Source organism: Eptatretus burgeri, chromosome 12 (genome assembly GCF_056783735.1).
Source record: "Eptatretus burgeri isolate ZD-2024b chromosome 12, Ebu_testis_v1, whole genome shotgun sequence".
NCBI classification, from domain to species: domain Eukaryota; kingdom Metazoa; phylum Chordata; class Myxini; order Myxiniformes; family Myxinidae; genus Eptatretus; species Eptatretus burgeri.
This window is the reverse complement of record NC_140972.1, coordinates 40,452,798-40,469,492: the sequence shown is the minus strand read 5'-3', so window position 1 is coordinate 40,469,492 and position 16,695 is coordinate 40,452,798. Positions and strand designations below refer to the sequence as shown.

At 39.9% G+C, this 16,695-nt stretch overlaps 1 protein-coding gene across 1 annotated transcript in view; it reads left to right on the top strand.

The window, feature by feature from the left end:
* Positions 1–830: 830 nt before the first annotated feature.
* LOC147015473 (death-associated protein kinase 2-like) overlaps positions 831–16,695 on the top strand; it is an 84,354-nt gene continuing 68,489 nt past the window's right edge. The window contains exons 1-2 of the mRNA XM_085849110.1: positions 831–1,176; positions 14,366–14,675. Of these exons, the coding sequence (XP_085705236.1) occupies positions 831–1,176; positions 14,366–14,675 (656 nt within the window). The remainder of the gene's footprint in view (positions 1,177–14,365; positions 14,676–16,695) is intronic.

Below are 16,695 nucleotides of genomic sequence, written 5' to 3'. Positions count from 1 at the left end.
TTCTATTTTTATAATAAAAATATACAAAAGTCTCTCTCTCTCTCTCTCTCTCTCTCTCTCTCTCTCTCTCTCTCTCTCTCTCTCTCTCTCTCTCTCTCTCTCTCTCTCTCTCTCTCTCTCTCTCTCTCTCTCTCTCTCTCTCTCTCTCTCTCTCTCTCTCTCTCTCTCTCTCTCTCTCTCTCTCTCTCTCTCTCTCTCTCTCTCTCTCTCTCTCTCTCTCTCTCTCTCTCTCTCTCTCTCTCTCTCTTTTTTTTTTTTTTTTTTTTTTTTTTTTTTTTTTTTTTTTCCTGTCTCTTTCTCTGTCTCTCTGTCTCTCTCTGTCTCCCCCCCCCCCCACTTTGCACAGCTGTTGTTCGCTTGGCATGCACATGAAATCGCAAAGTGCTGTTGCTCAGTCTCTGGCGGTACGTGTTGAGCTTCTGTTGTTTCTCCTTTCTCTTCTTATTGAGAAGAAGAAGATTCTCTTATTATTCTCTTCTTATTATTCTTATCATTTCTCTTTAATCCTTTCTCCATGGTTTGTCTTATCTATTGAATGAGAGAGAGAGAGAGAGAAAGAGAGCGCACACGGTAGGTGGTTTTCAGGTGCTTTTCAGAACCTCCCGGTTTTGAGGCCTGTGTTCCATCTGACGTGTTTGCTAGTTTTAGCCAACACTTTCTGGCTCCCTTTAACGATTCTTGGACCACGTCCATATTATTATTATTATTATTATTATTATTATTATTATTATTACTTTATTTTTTCCTCCACTTGCTAGCGCCACTTGGGGTAGGTTTCTTTTGTTGATTTAAACTCTTTTTTTTTTATTCTGTTAAAATTACTTTTAGCTATGGCAAACGTTTGTTTGAATCACAGCATGTACGAGTCACTTACTCTTAAGCATGGCCTCGTGAGCGATCCCCATAGGGAGGTAAAAATTGAAGATGTGCTACTGGCAATAGGTAAAATCATTGGCTCGCATAACATCCATGCAGCCTCTCGAATGAACAAGAAGGTCGTTGTGTTCGTTTCCGAGGTGCACATGGTAACCTCCGTTGTGGAGCAAGGCCTTCTCGTACACCCGACCTGTTTCTCCTTGTTTTCCCCATTAAACACACCTGCGGTTAAGGTGAATGTGTTTAACGCTCCGTCTTTCATTCGGAATGATGATTTGTGTGCTCAATTGAGCAAGTTCGGTACGATCATATCAAAAATCACGATGGTTCCGATACACTCGTGAAGTGGAGAATTTAAACCCGTGATGACTTTTAAAAGGGTACTGGACATGATATTGTTACGAATTTGGAAGCTTACAGCACACAACAGTCAGGGTCCTTATAGAACAGTTATATCAGTAAGTATGTGTTTCTAGTTAGGGCCCGTCCCGAGTGTAATGGGAATTAAATGTTCAAGCGCTGTGGAGTTATTTTGATCGTCAGAGTTTTCTTTTACATTTTTATATCAACAATAACAACTTTTAAACGACGACACCTGCCTTCGCTTCCTTCCACCATCCTCCACCGGCACCATTGCATGCATGCGTGTCAGCATGTACGTGGGCGGAGTTCACGAGGACCTGACGTCTCTCTCGCCCAATCCGGGGGATGCGAGCGAGGTTGCCGTCGGCGCAGCCCATGCAGGACAATGTTACTCTCCTTGTTTGAGGGGCGGTCCGCCACGACGGCCGCCACACCCCCCCCAGTCCAATCAGTGGACTTGGCGCCCCTTTTGGCCAATCACGGGGGTGACGAGCGAATCGTGCGACGCAACCGTCCAATCAGGAAGTGAGTGGCCAGGAAAGAAGCCCTCCCGCCTGAGGAGAAAGTGTGGTTGTCTGGACCAGCGTTGGAGAGACATTGTGCTCGTGGCAGGAGTGTTCGTGAGACGGAGTGATTGGGGCATTCAGTCTGATGCGGAGAATGTCAAGGTCGCGTCGCCTGGTCGCCTTGTGAGCCTCGTCGCCTGGTCGTCTCGTTTGGCTTGCCGGCGTTCTGTCTGATCCACCTTCACGCCGGCTGGCGTCCGTCATTGCACTGTGTTGCGGGTTCGAGTCCCGCCGAACCGGATCATCGGAAACTGCACGAGGCGGGGAGGTGCAAGATAGGTTCTCCCCTTCGGCTCACCTTCCCTCCCGAGCTGAGGGGCCGAATAAAGGCCGCGGCCATCACTACTTTTGGGTATTTGTATGTGCGTGTGTGTGTCTGTTGTCCCATCTTCAAGTAGAATTGTTTAAGTGCCTTGTACATACTTGCATTTATTTTAGGCGGTTTAACTTTAACTCTCTGTGAAGCTGGTGAAACATCGCCTGAGACTGGGTCTGCTCTTGCTTTTTTGCTCAAATTGGCTGTGTCAATCCAGTTCTAACTTTTGGTTGGAAGTGCCTTCTTCTTCTTCTTCATATGTATATATATATATATATATATATATATATATATATATATATATATATATATATATATATATATATATATATATATATATATATATATATAGATATGTATATATATATATAGATATGTATATATATATATATATATATATATATATATATATATATATATAGATATGTATATATATATGTATATATATATATATATATATATATATATATATATATATATATATGTATATATATATATATATATATATATATATATATATATATATATGTATATATATATATATATATATATATATATATATATATACACACACACATGCATACATATGTACATACAGTAAACAATCAAATATCACGGAGGTTACGTTCCTGGAAAATGCTGCATTAGTTAAAACCGTGGGAGTAAAAACCAAGGGCCAATGGAAAAAGGGGGTTTGGTTCCTGGGCTTTGAGAAAATATAGCGGAAGGTGGGCGGCAGCCAGAAATAAGCACATCACAATTGAAGTAAACATGTAAAATAAATATAAAGCATGTTAGCATTGTAATAAACATGTAAATAAAATAAATGCAGGAGAAAATAAACAAAAACACAAGTTTTGCCTTTTTAATTTACTCCAAAACAGCAAGGTAATTTTTACAAAACAGCAAGGTGGGTGAGAAGAACATTACATACTCTGCCGCAATTAAGAAACATAAGACTTAGCTCATGATGATGATGATGATGATGATGATGCTGCTCAAGGGGGAGGGAGGGTTTTGGTTATAAAGATGTGCATGTAGAACTTGTGATGGCTGTTTGATCATCAGGAGACACAATGAAGTTGCCTGCTGCATTGCTACATAGAAGAAGAGTAAGACGATACTTAAGTAAGCCACCTTAACCCGGAGTTGATCTTTCCAGCTTGAACAGAAAGGTATGAGATGGCATCCTCTTCCAAAATAATCTCATCTCTTCGACGTTAAAAACCTGCTCCGGCATAAATCCCTTCTCCTCGGTTAGTTCCATGAGCTGCAGAGGGTAGTTTTTCACAGCAATCATGATCAGCCATGGTTGATCTGGAGCCTTCAGCCTTGGCTGTCTTGTGGAAACGTTGGTAAATTTGATGATTTCTCCCATCCACCAGTCCACTCAAAAGCACTTTTTTTCTGTTTGATCCTTGATCCAAACATTAAGCACTTTTTCCTTCTCTGTTCAACATGTTTTGCTTATTCCAAATACTACGACAGCATGACAAACAAGAATGAGGAGAACAACCAAGAATAGAGAAAGGAGAATTTCCCACTTTTTAGCTGCTTAGTTCTCTATATTTTGGAAAAAAGAAATAATCACCTTATAGTTCCCCCAAAAAAGTAATTTAAAGAAAATAGAATTTAACCCATTGGAAAAGCAATTGCCAAACCAATTTTCAGCTTTTTGGGCAATCCCTTTTTAGCTCACCTGATCGAAAAACAGAGAGCTATAGCGATACCCCCGGCGTGAGCGTGAAAATTTTAAAGTTTTTGGTGCAAGTTATTTCTTTTCTAATGTTTTTATCTACCATACTATTTTTTACTGATTACAATATACAAATACATATATTGCTTTAAAATTATTTGGATCAGACTTCACTGCAATGCTTTATAAAAAATATTATTAGACTAGTCTTTTAAAAACAACAAATGTATAAACAGGTGAGCATTGGGTGGCTTTGACACCAACTCTGGTTTTTTTTAAGTTGCAGTGTTTTGACTTCTTCATTATTGCAATGTGTTGCTTGATTTGCTGTGTCAGAATAACAGGTGGAGTCACCATCGATTATCTCATCATCAGTGTTTTGCAACAGGATGTTTCGTAAAACGAATGTTACTCATTGATAACTATCACAAAGTTGGGTTTCTTGTGGTATTAATAGACCACATGGTATTCAGCTGCTCAAATATAGTCAAAGTAATACAACATGTCATGAAAATTCACTAACACTAGTTCTGGAAAAAATAAAACTACATGGGATTTTAATACATACATTCTGACATGGCATTTGATTCAGCATTGAAAACTTTCACTCCCTCAAACAACAGACAAGGGGCACTCATCATACTACGTCAGCATCACTTCATCCAAGTGCATTTTGCAGCTTGCTTATGTCATGCATGATGGACTTTGTTACGATAAAATGTGCACATGGATTCTTAGTGTTAACCAACAACACATTTCTGATACTATTTTCAAACATGTGAGTCTGTCAAGAATGGTTGCAGTTCTCACATTCCTCATGAGCAGATTATTGGCCTTTTATCAAAAGACAAAGCCCCACTTTATGTCGATAGATGTTCTGTCTTACTAACTCCAGCTGATTCCACTTGAAGTTGGTTCCAAAACTCAAAAATGAGATGCAAGCTTTGCCCTTTTGGATGAGCATAAGAAGAATAGCTCTCTTTGTACTTTGGTAAATAAGGCATGTTAACATGTACAGGCCTACAGGGAGTCCTAATCAGAGGCTTTGTCATTCATTCCTTTTTAGTCTGCTACATGTTTCACCGGAAGGGACAACAGGCTTGCTATCTGTCCGTCCATCTGTCCATCCCACCTGTGGTTTTTCCTACTTTTTCCCCATACCCTTTAACATATTGAACTGAAACTTAGTTTCTGGCTTTATTTTGATAAGTTGCAGAATAAGTTTCAGGGTGTTTCGTCAATTTTTCACAGAGTTATGCACTTTTTGGACTTAGAAAATATCACATTGATTGGGGACATGTATTGCAAAGCAATTCTCACTCTTGTTCATGATATTTTCCAATCCATGCACAGCATTTATGAATGGTATGCAAGTCACTTCAGCCACTGAACACGTGATGTTTTCTCAAGAACCCAAATAATGATTAAGTCTTTTCAGTGTTTTTGAAAGAAACTTTGGTGAAACTCCAATTAATGGAAAATGAATTAATTTGCTTTGCATTGTGATCTTTTACTGTATATCTCAAAGAGCATCATTGTATCATATCATATGTTTCATCTCATTGGATGTTTGTTTGTTTGTTTGTTTTTTTTTAGGAAATAATGGGTTTATGCGCTGGTAATAGCTCTGATTTGAATCATGTAAACTACAAGAAAGGTTACAAATTATTTTTTTTTTCAGTGAAACAGGGCTCATTGGGAGTCTTCATTGAATAATTAACAAATATGCTCCAACAAGGGAGAAACCGAAAGAATACCTCATGTTCTATTCATGCTAATTGCCTTGCAGCTGCTTGACCACAATTGGAGTGAAATATGTGTTGCCCACCGGTAACATACAGCACATACCCTTCATCAAATTACGAAATGGTCTTTTGAGTGAAATAAGAAAAGTGGTTCTGCTGTTAAGACCAAACTAGTTATTTCTGTTTTGAAAGAAACAACTAGCCATTAAAATAACTCGACTAATCCATGATGAAAAATGTTTATCTTTGCTGGCAGGATGACCTATAGGTATGCACACTCCACTCTGAGCTGTCTAGCCCAAGTTAAAATCTCAGACCAGCTACAATACTGTCACCCTGGTGTTTCGCAGGCAAGGTGATTCAGCAATGTGTGTGCATTCCCTTGGATTGACATTAACCTGGCGATTGTCGGATAGCATTAGTTGTCGGATGTTAGAGATCCCACGGTGTCCTTCAGGAAGAAGAAGCGAGCTATCGCCAGCACCCTGAACAAATTCCAAATTCCGACGCCAATCTACAGTGGGCACTGCATCAGGAGCACAGCCCTGCCCCCAGCAAATGATGCTGTCCCCAGCTGTGTGATGCCTATGAAAGAATAAGAAAAAGAAGAATGTTACTCAATGAGCAATTATCTTTTTTTTTTACTAATTTAACTTCCTCTGTTTACTCCTCTTTGTTTTTCTTATTCTTTCATAACAAAGCAAACAGACATGGCTGTTTGATCTTGCCAGGGTCAAGGGCTGCCAGCCAGTCTGGCTCGTAAAAACTGGTAGATTTGTAGTTTTATTTTCTGAAACTCCAAAGGGATGTTGTGAATTTAAACTATTTTTAAACTGTTATCTTCTTGGAGATTCCAAGACAGAGGGGGGAAAAACATGCCTGATAGTAACTGTTTCTGACAAAAGTAAAAGTGTTGTGGTTACAATTTACTTATGAGATGATAAAAAAGGAACACAAAATGTAATACTCATACTCTGAAATAGAATTTTCAAAACTTTCTTTGTTAATCTCAAACTTGTGTTTACCATATTTGAAGGTTATCTCAAAATGTTATAAAGTAAGACATTTATATTCTGGTGAGCTTGAATTCATTATGTCTATTTTTGGTTGGTTTTTTTTTTACATCTGGTTGTAATCTTCTCAGTTTGGTATTTTGAAATGGAACAATGGCCTCCTTTATCTGGTTCTTACTTTGGTTTTCCTCTAAATACTTGTAATGTTTATTAATTTAATATATTAGTTTTGGAGAAGTCTGATGTGTTATTCTGTTTATCATTGATCTTCAAACAGTTTCCAAGTTCGAGTTTAGTAGTTGTAATGTTTCCTGGTGGGTTTTTAGGTTTTTGTTGTTGTTTTTAAGAATTCATTTTGCTCCAGTTTCCTTTGTGTTATTGAACTGGGGATGTGTCAATGCTTCATCATTCTTTTTTCTTTGTCATGTTCAATTCAAAATCGTTGGGTACCGATTTTACCTTTGAGCTTCTCACCACTATACTTGGTTTTATTTCCCAAAAGGCTCAATAGGATCAAAGGGTGTTGTTATGTCTTCTTTTTCATTTTTTTGTTCTAGTTTATGCTCCACGATTTTTTAGCACTTTTGAAAATATTTATCATTCACTGTTACGTTGGGTGCTTAAAAGTTTTTGAAAACAAGATGCTCGCAATAGCTCAATAACAACACAGGTTCTTGATCAGAGTCCAAGTCTAACATCTGGAGAGCAAGAGAAGAAGCAGCAAGTACTTAAAGACTTGGACTTTCAACCTCCTGCATAGGTACCGACATCGTCACACCCCACGATCCAGTGAATCTATGACTCACCTGGCCTGACACAGACATCTATAAACCTTTGGCTCACAACATGTGGAGACATGAATATCACTACCAAGGTAAGTGAATTTCTCTGTGACCTCAACATCCTCACCACAAACAGGTACAGACAAGGTAGCAGCATCCAAGATGTCATTGAAAGCCTGCATCTTAGTTTTGATTTCCAGGAAACCCATAATCCCAGCGGCTCTGACTCCTCATTCAGTGCCTTGAGGCCCAGTGGGCCTTCACAAAAGGATATCCAGCATCTCTGCAAAGATGACTTCCTCATCTGCAAAATGAAGGTCAGATATCTTGACATTCCCAAATGATGCATCGCAGCTTGATCTCTCTGACATCATCCCCAGAATCCAGTCCATACAAGTGCTGAAAAGTGTGAGAGCCAGTACACTGCCCTGACGAACTCCAGTAACAACTACAAATAAGTTGGAGATGGAACCACCACACCTCACAACACTCTCAGTACCAGAGTATAGTTCAGAAATCAGATTGATCAGTTTTGGTGGCACCCCACGAAGACAGAAAATCCTGCCGAGGGCATCCCAATTCACTGAATTAAATAATTTGTTGAGATCAACAAAGGCTGCGAGCAGCCCCTGTCAAAACTTGAGTCTGCCTTCAGTGAGGAGCTAAAGAGCAAGGATATGGTCAGTCATTTCTCTCTTCAGTGTAAAGCCTGAATGCTCTGGGTGCTGGTGCTCAAGCAGATAGTGGTGAGTCCTGCCAAGAATTATCAGAGCAAAGACCTTCCCGGCACTGAGAGCAGCGTCACTCCTTGGTAGTTGTTGCAGTCCTGGCGATTACCCTTCTCCTTCCAGAGAGGGACATTAAGGCCCATCTTCCAGTCAGTTGGGATGATGCCTCTGTTCCAAGCAGAGCATAGAACTGCATGCAATGACACGAGTGCAGCATTTCCACCAGCCTTGAGATCTTCAGCATGGATGCAACAGATCCCAGGAGCTTTACCCCTTTCAACTGGTTCACTGCAGCCTGTGTTTCCACAAATGAAGATTATTCACAGTTGATTGGAAGGTCAGCAATATGGATAGTCACACCCCTGACGTCCAACTCAACAACTGGTGGGTCAGCCTGGTACAGCTGCTCAAAGTAACTGGACCAGCAGGCCTTCACTTCGGACTCCTCTGTCCCACCACCCTCCGCTCGAACTGCAGCACACCAAGTGGTGCGTTTGGAGGAAAACAATGTACAAATTCCTCTTTAAGCAGGACAAGAACTACCTGACCACAGGTGATGCTCTACCCCTTCACAGATTTCACGCACATAGGCCTCCTTGTTCGTTATCAGTGCACATACCTGAGCCTGACAAGCCTGAGCCTGACAAGTGTCAGGCTTAATAGGAGAAGCCTGACACTGCAACTCTGCTCAATGGTATCCACTATCCCTTGGGAGACAAAGTTCTTCTTTACCTGACTGTGGGTTCCAAGACATCCACTTGCAACATCAAGGATGGTCATACTGAAGGCACTCCACAACTCTTCAGAGTTCCCAAAACACCCAGACCCCCAAAATCCCCACTCAGCCTGTTTACAAACTCCTCAGCTTCCCCCTCATCCTTGAGCTTGCTATCATCCAGCCTAGGCTGGGATAGTACCATTCTCACGGATTTAAGCTGAAACTTCAGAGTTGCTACAACAAGACCGTGGTTGGTATGAAGGAACTGAGCACTCTTGGAGATCATGCAGTTCTGAATCATCCTCCAGTAACCATTAAGGAGCACATGGTCAATCTCCTATGCTACACCACCAGCATTGGAATACCAAGTCCAGCGATGAGCCTGTCGGCGCTGAAACCATGAACAAGCCACCCTAAGTCCATGACTTCTTGCAAAGTCAATAATTATTTGCTCTTCTGGTTCACAGTTTTCGACCCATGGAGACCAGCACATGTCTTATAACCATCCCTGTCAATGACAGTCAATGCAATGAAATTCCTCAAGGCTAGAACAGTATCTCACCTTGGGCACTGATCAACTACAGACTTGAACATGGCATAGAATGCGTCCTTCACAGTGAGATCACTCACCTCAGTCGGGGCATATACAGAGACCAGGGAAATGACACCCCAGGAGTGATGAATTTTCAGTCTCATATTACGCTTGTTGACCGGTGTCAATACACCCTCCTCACCAGGAAATCCGGTGGGGGAGATGGCTTAGTCGACGATAACTCGACCATGAAACAGGTTCATACATATTTACTTGGTACCTGTAGAAACTCCAAATTTGCTGTACCACATTATTCTAACGTGCATAAGGTCAACATCACAATAAAAATTGTAATTATTAATCAAATTGATGTTAAAAGAAGAAATAACAGCACTACAGCCAATTGAGCACTGTACATCAGCTACCCCCTGCCCCCCTCAGTGAAAGAGGAGCGTTGCTTGGTTTATGCAGGCCCTTTCATGTCAAAGATGAATTATTTGTCGGCAATCAAACCAATTGAATTTAAGCATTTATATTCTGTATGCCCAATGGAAATTAATATACAAATGGTCCACAGTAGCCACATGACTACATTGATTGTAAGTAGTCAACATGCGATCCTGTACAACCTCAAAACAAGGAAATGAGGACATTTGCCCCATAATTGTCCAGTTTTACTTTGGAGTTAATTTTTGCCATTGCAATTATTTAAAGATCAATCTTTATGATCGGTTGACCCAACTTGTGTATACAGTAAACCCTCATATATTGTGGGGGATAATTTTCTGGAAAATGCTGTGTTCGTTACAACCATGAGAGTCGAAACCATGGGCCAATGGAAAAAGGAGGGTTTGGTTCCTGGGCTTTGAAGAAGTATCGAGGAAGGTGGGTGGCAGCCGGAAATATACACATCACAATTGAAATAAACATGTAAAATAAGTATAAAGCATGTTAACATTGAAATAAACACATAAATAAAATAAATACAGTATAAAACGAGAGCATTATCCGGCCCATACATTTTTTAAATATCATGCTTTATTTTTGTAATAAAACGATGAATGTTTAATACATTTTTAAATTTTGGGTTGCATGCACTAGCCGAGAGACAAAGTAACTTCCTCAAGTTGGAATCACTACCATGGCTTTAGCAGTTATTTAGGTCGGTTGGGCTACTGCTTAGCATTGTTTTGAGAGAACGAGAAGAAGAAGTAGTCATACAAATTGGTTATTTAGCGATCTCTCATTGTGGTACTTTATCGATGTATTCTGGCATCTTTTTTAAGTTGTTGTCGTTCAGAAAATGCTCGAAAATAAAAATTATGGCTTTTAAATGCTTATGACTTCACTCTATAGTAGTTTATGAGCATATCATTGTGTTTGAAAGGGCAGCCATTTTTTTCCCCCATATCATCCCTCTATATGGAGTTCTACTGTACTCCATGATATATGTGTGTGTGCGTAACATGCAAAATAAAGTAGTTCCACAGAAGATAGGAGTAAGAAGAAGAAAGGAGCATTTTTGAGAAAGATGGGGGAGGGGAAGGCCAAAGATTTTGCTATATTTGTGTACTAAATGGATGACTGAAGTCTCGAAACAAATCTTCAAAATGTTCGGTGTTGATATGTAATTACTAATTATAAATGTATGAAATGTAGCATTTGTGATGAATACAATATTGTAGAAAACTATTGCAGATGTACTAACCCAGTAGTCATGTTCTGCGTTTGTGATGATTGTAAAATAAAGTGTATTTTGTCATAGAAACTTCACAAACCTTTAGTAAATAGAGAAAAGTACGATATTTAGTGTGGAGGTTGTTTGTGAAAGAGGAGAATTGAGAGGACTTATTACAGTCTGACAGCCATGAAGTACGTAATGCCGTTTGTCCAAACCGCACTTTAAATTATGTGATTATGATAGTGCTTTAGTCGTTCTGATGTCTGGATTATATGTGTAATCTTTATCCCAATTTATTTTCTGAAACGGTCAATGTGGCAATGACAATGAAGTTATTATTTTGTGCTATTTGATTTTTATCCTTTGTGCGTAAATGAAGCCTCAGAATTCTTACATATGGCATGAAGATTTTGAGAAAATTAAGGAAGACAATTATAAAATGAAAATGTAGTTTATTCTGAGGGATATGCTATTCTACAAACACCTCGTTTAATGCATTGGGTGAGACAGCATAGCTCAGACATAGTGTAATTGCCTTTTTGTATTGTCTGGGTTTGATACCGAATCGAGCTCTGAACTGTCATCCTGGTGCTTCATTGGCAGGACATTACATCATTGACTGGGTCATCCTTTAGATTGATATTGAGCCAGCTAGTGTTTTGCTGGCTTTTTCCAGTGGTCATGAAACAACCTGTGGTACATTTTTGAAAAGCGTAGACCTTGTCAGCTGTTACCTCTTGCCAATTTCTGGTCGAAATTAGATTCCAAATTATTCCTCTAAAGTCTAAAGAGAAGGCACTGCATCAGCAGCAATGCCATGCTATATGCTCTAGAAACAATGGGGGAAGACAGACAAACAGAGAGACAGAGACAGACTTTGACTTTTGACTACTTTTATTATAAAAATTCAGAAATGTAAAAAAAGACAATTTTCAATAATATGGACAACAAAAACACAGCAAATGACTGGAGAACAAACAGCATCTTGTAATTCAAACAAGAGAATTCTAAAACTAGAAGGGCACTCTTCGACGCCTCGGCGTCACCAGATATGCCTCCGCCTACATTATTACATCATTATAAATACTTGTACCAAGTTTGACTTAAATCCCTGAACCCAGATTCAAAATATTAAATAATTCTGGCTGCCGATCAGTTTGAAATTTCTAACATATATTTCCCATGACCACTAGATTATAATGGTGATGTTTTACATCGATTGATGAAGCAGTCCAGAGAAATAATTTATGACGTCATATCGAAGCCTGCTCTGGAGTCCTGTAAAAAAAAAAATCACACTCGTTTCCTCTGGGGAGTACTTGACATGTGTCTAGTTTTTCCTTATTTCTAACATGGCTGCCACACCACCTGACCCATAATGTCATAATTATCATTATAACATTCTGCAGGAATAGTTGCACCTATGGTGAAAATTTCATGTCAATCGGATAAGCGGTTGCAGAGAAAACAGAGAACATTAGCACGGATGGATGGACAACCTGAAAACAATGCCTCTGGCAACTTGGTCTGCAGAGGTATAAAAAAATGACACATAAACTTCTAACACATCTTCGTAGACCACACACTTTCCCCATACACCGTATTTCAAAAAGGTATTAATATTTACCTTGCTTTTCAAGAGATTAAATGAGTCTTATCGAGCTGAAACCGGTGCTTGAAAATGCAGCAAAACATCGCATTGCTCCATTGGTTTATCTTTAATTCTGACAAATAAATGGCAACTCCAGCTTCTGAAATTAAAAAAAGTAAGGAACTTTCCGAAATTCTCATTTATCGAAATGACACTGAGCCCAAAAATATAATTCTGAAGGGAAAAAGGAGCATTGACTCTTTGAAATACATTCCTTAGTAAAAGAAAAAGAAGACAATCTTGTTCGTATATAAAAGAAACGTAACCTTGGAACAGATCTTCAAAGGTATTACAGAAGGGACAGAGAATTGATACTGTAGCATCTAACTGATTGACAAAAGTGTCTGTTTGTGGGCAATATCCAGCAAGCTAATCTCCATTGAAAGTCACCTGTCCTTTTTGTTGGAGGCTTGCAATACATTTCTTTCCAAGCAGGTTCTGGGGGAGGATGTTGGGGGGGGACATGGAGGGGGCATCAGGAAAAAGCAGGTTCCATTGCATTACCCCAGATGCAGAGGTGTTTGCATTCATGAAAGAAAGAAGATTGAAAGATTGATAAACACACTTGCTCTCAAGTTTGCTAAACAAACGAGAGCCATTACTGCCCAGAGAAAGAGTAGAACCAGCAAAAGTGATGAGGAATATTGGGAAACAAAGGATTATGGGGAACCCATTCAACCTCAGTACTCCACTGTAGACCAAGTCGAGAGGATGTACCAATGATCTCGACAAGTACTTCAGCTACAGCCCTCATTGACGCAGAAATTTTACTCACCAATTTCATATGTCATAAAGATGCCAGACATTTATGATGCCAGTTTTTGAGAATAAAAACAACTTTTGGGAAAGATTGGATTAAGAAATAAAAGTTCCACCACAAACATTTCAACACCATAAGCATCTTCTTGATGGCGAACCAACACGGCTTACCAAGCTTGCTAAAACAGAGAGGCGAGACACATCAACTTTTTTAGTTACAATTAAAAACAACTTGAGGTCATGGCCGAGCATTCCAGCTTATCTAAGTATACGTTTTGTGACAGGATTCAGGACAGTTTGTTCACATTGAGCAATTGGTATATCGACAACAACCGAAAGGCTATCAGACGACACTTTACATCAACGAACCCCTGACAAGAGACGGCAAAGCACATCTGACCACAACCCGTGAATTGTCTTTTGCAATACGTCTGGTGGCTGCAAGCAAACAAATTTATTCCATTTATACAGAGAGGGACAGACGGACAGACAGACAGCAAAAAGGAGGAGAGGAGCAGAGTTATTTTTAAATAAAGGGATGGGGGACATGGAAAGGAAAATTCAAAGGTCAGAGACACAAGTAAGCAGTGAACATTCTTACAACAGTTGAGCATTATACAATAAATTGAATTGGAAAATGTTCTTCATTTGAATTATTTTTCATTTTTGCTGAATGGCTGACGAATTAACAAATTTTCAGTCAAGGCAAACAAAGACGAATGCAGTTAGTACTCCACAGTGATTGTTCCTTGGAATGATTTGTTTTGTTTCAGATTTTTCCAGCTGTTTTTACGAGCCAAGAATGCTGTGCTGAAGCCGCAACTATTTATTTTATGTATGGAGGTCCAGATGGATTGATTTACAAGCAGCAACAAAATTATCTTGGCACAACAGCATATTTAAGCTTTTGGTGGAAATGCAACTTTGCAGTACATTGACATCTCAAAAAATGTCAATGTGCACTGCTCCTCGTCTTTCAAATATCCTCTTGCTGTCTTTTGGTGTCTCCAAATACCTCTCATCACAGCGGACAGTTTGCGGTTGTTCGGAGATGCCAGGAACACCATGGAGGGACAGAATATGCTGCAAAGTTTGTGAGAAAGCGGCGACATGCTGGTGGCCGTCGAGGTCTCACTCGAGAAGACATCGCACGTGAGGTTGATATTCTTCGTGAGGTTCAACATCCCAACATCGTCTATCTACATGAGGTCTTTGAAGCAAAGGATATTGTCGTGCTCATATTTGAGCTGTGAGTCTTTCTTCTTTTACACTGTTTACATTTGCATGACCACAAACTATAAGAAAGCATCACTTATTCCAAACACAGGGGAGGGAGGATGGTGGATAGAGTTATATATACTAACAAGTGTGTGTGTGTGTGTGTGTGTGTGTGTGTGTGTGTGTGTGTGTGTGTGTGTGTGTGTGTGTGTGTGTGTGTGTGTGTGTGTGTGTGTGTGTGTGTGTGTGTTTCCTTCATAACTCCAAAATCATGAAAACTAGCAGCCTGAAACTTTGCATGCATTCGAAGGAAAATGCAAGGAAGTGCATCACTGAAAATTGGGTGTTTTGTTTAATTAAAACATCCCTTTTGAAGATAATTAAGAGCCTTGTTTAATTGTATCCTTCATCAGGTGCATCCCCGGTCACCTCGCTCTTTGGGGTCTCAAAGCGTATCCGAGGTAACATCACTGGGCTCTGAAGCCGCCATGTTTTTTGGCCTGCTCACCCTTCCTTGCCTTGGAACAAGTTGCAACGATTTCTTTATGATAAAGTTGTTGTTTTCACTTTCCTCACTCATATATTATCGAATGCCTGTTCATCATAGCTATGAATCACTGGGTACATTGCAATGCTTATAATCACCAGGAGACGTAAACATTCATTGCTTTATTTCATTTCCGCACACGTGTTCACCATGTGTTTCTCTTAAACTAAGTAGAATTACAAAATTTAAACTCCAGATTCGAACTTACAAGCAGTTCCGACTCCTAGAAAAGTGTTCATTTGCCCAAATCTGACCTATTTGACATTTTGGCCATCTCTGGGAGGTGGATGTTTAATGTGACAGTTCAGTGATTGCTAATCGCATGCCAAGCGAGCCATTTATCTTCAATCTTTTCATTTGAGTCGTTAAGCCACATGGTGAGCACTCTCCAAGCTCCTTGGTTGTTAGTTTGGTAAAAGTACCCGTTCTTTCAATCCAACATCGATTAGGCATACGTTTCCGCCTGTGTTAGGCACTGGGGTGCCATGTGGTTGGAGGTGTCTCATCCGCTGAAAATACTTTTTTGTGCGATCTCCTTTTAATATAATCCACCCCTCACTTCGACATCGACACATGTATAAAAACAATAAGGTCCATCTGACCACTCGGTTAGAGGTCACGATTCATGGACCAAGCTGTGAAGTTTTCTGTTCTCAAAGTTTTGTGCCGAGGCCTCTCATCAGGATCATTACTGAGCCCAGGATGGCTTCGAACTGGAATTCATTTGTACTAATATTCCCAGGGATGGTTTTTAATATATCTGTGAGGTTCTATGTCATCATTCCCGTAGCTCCAACTATCACTGGTACAACTTTGGAATTTTTCAGCTTCCAGGATCTTTTCACTTCATTCTTGAGATCTTGGTATTTGGTCATTTTCTTGATTTTTGCATCATTTAGTCCAAAATCGCTGGTATTAACATCTCAATTAGCAAAGCCTTGTTCTCTGTTTTTTTTTTTTCTACCTAAGTATCATTTCTGGTCGCAACGCTTTGTTTTTGATGTTTATGCTCAATTGGGATCATTCAGTCGTACATAAGCTGTACTTCCATGTTTTCAGTGAATACTTTTGGTTCATTTTCCCACAAATTTTCTGGAACAGGAATATCAAAGTTTGCAGATGTGCCAGTGGATTACTTTTCAAACTATGTTGTGTCATTGTGTGTACAGCTGTTCTGTTTTTTTTTGTGTTCAGCCATTTAGCATCATATATCACTTTCTTTGCTAATCCCAATCTCTCTCTCTGTCTCTGTCTCTGTCTCTGTCTCTGTCTCTGTCTCTGTCTCTGTCTCTGTCTCTCTCTGTCTCTCTCTCTCTCTCTCTCTCTCTCTCTCTCTCTCTCTCTCTCTCTCTCTCTCTCTCTCTCTCTCTCTCTCTCTCTCTCTCTCTCTCTCTCTCTCTCTCTCTCTCTCTCTCTCTCTCTCTCTCTCCCTCCCTCCCACCACCCCCTCCTTGCACCCCTCCCTGCCACAGTGAATAGCAACATTTGGTGAGGTGTCACTCTC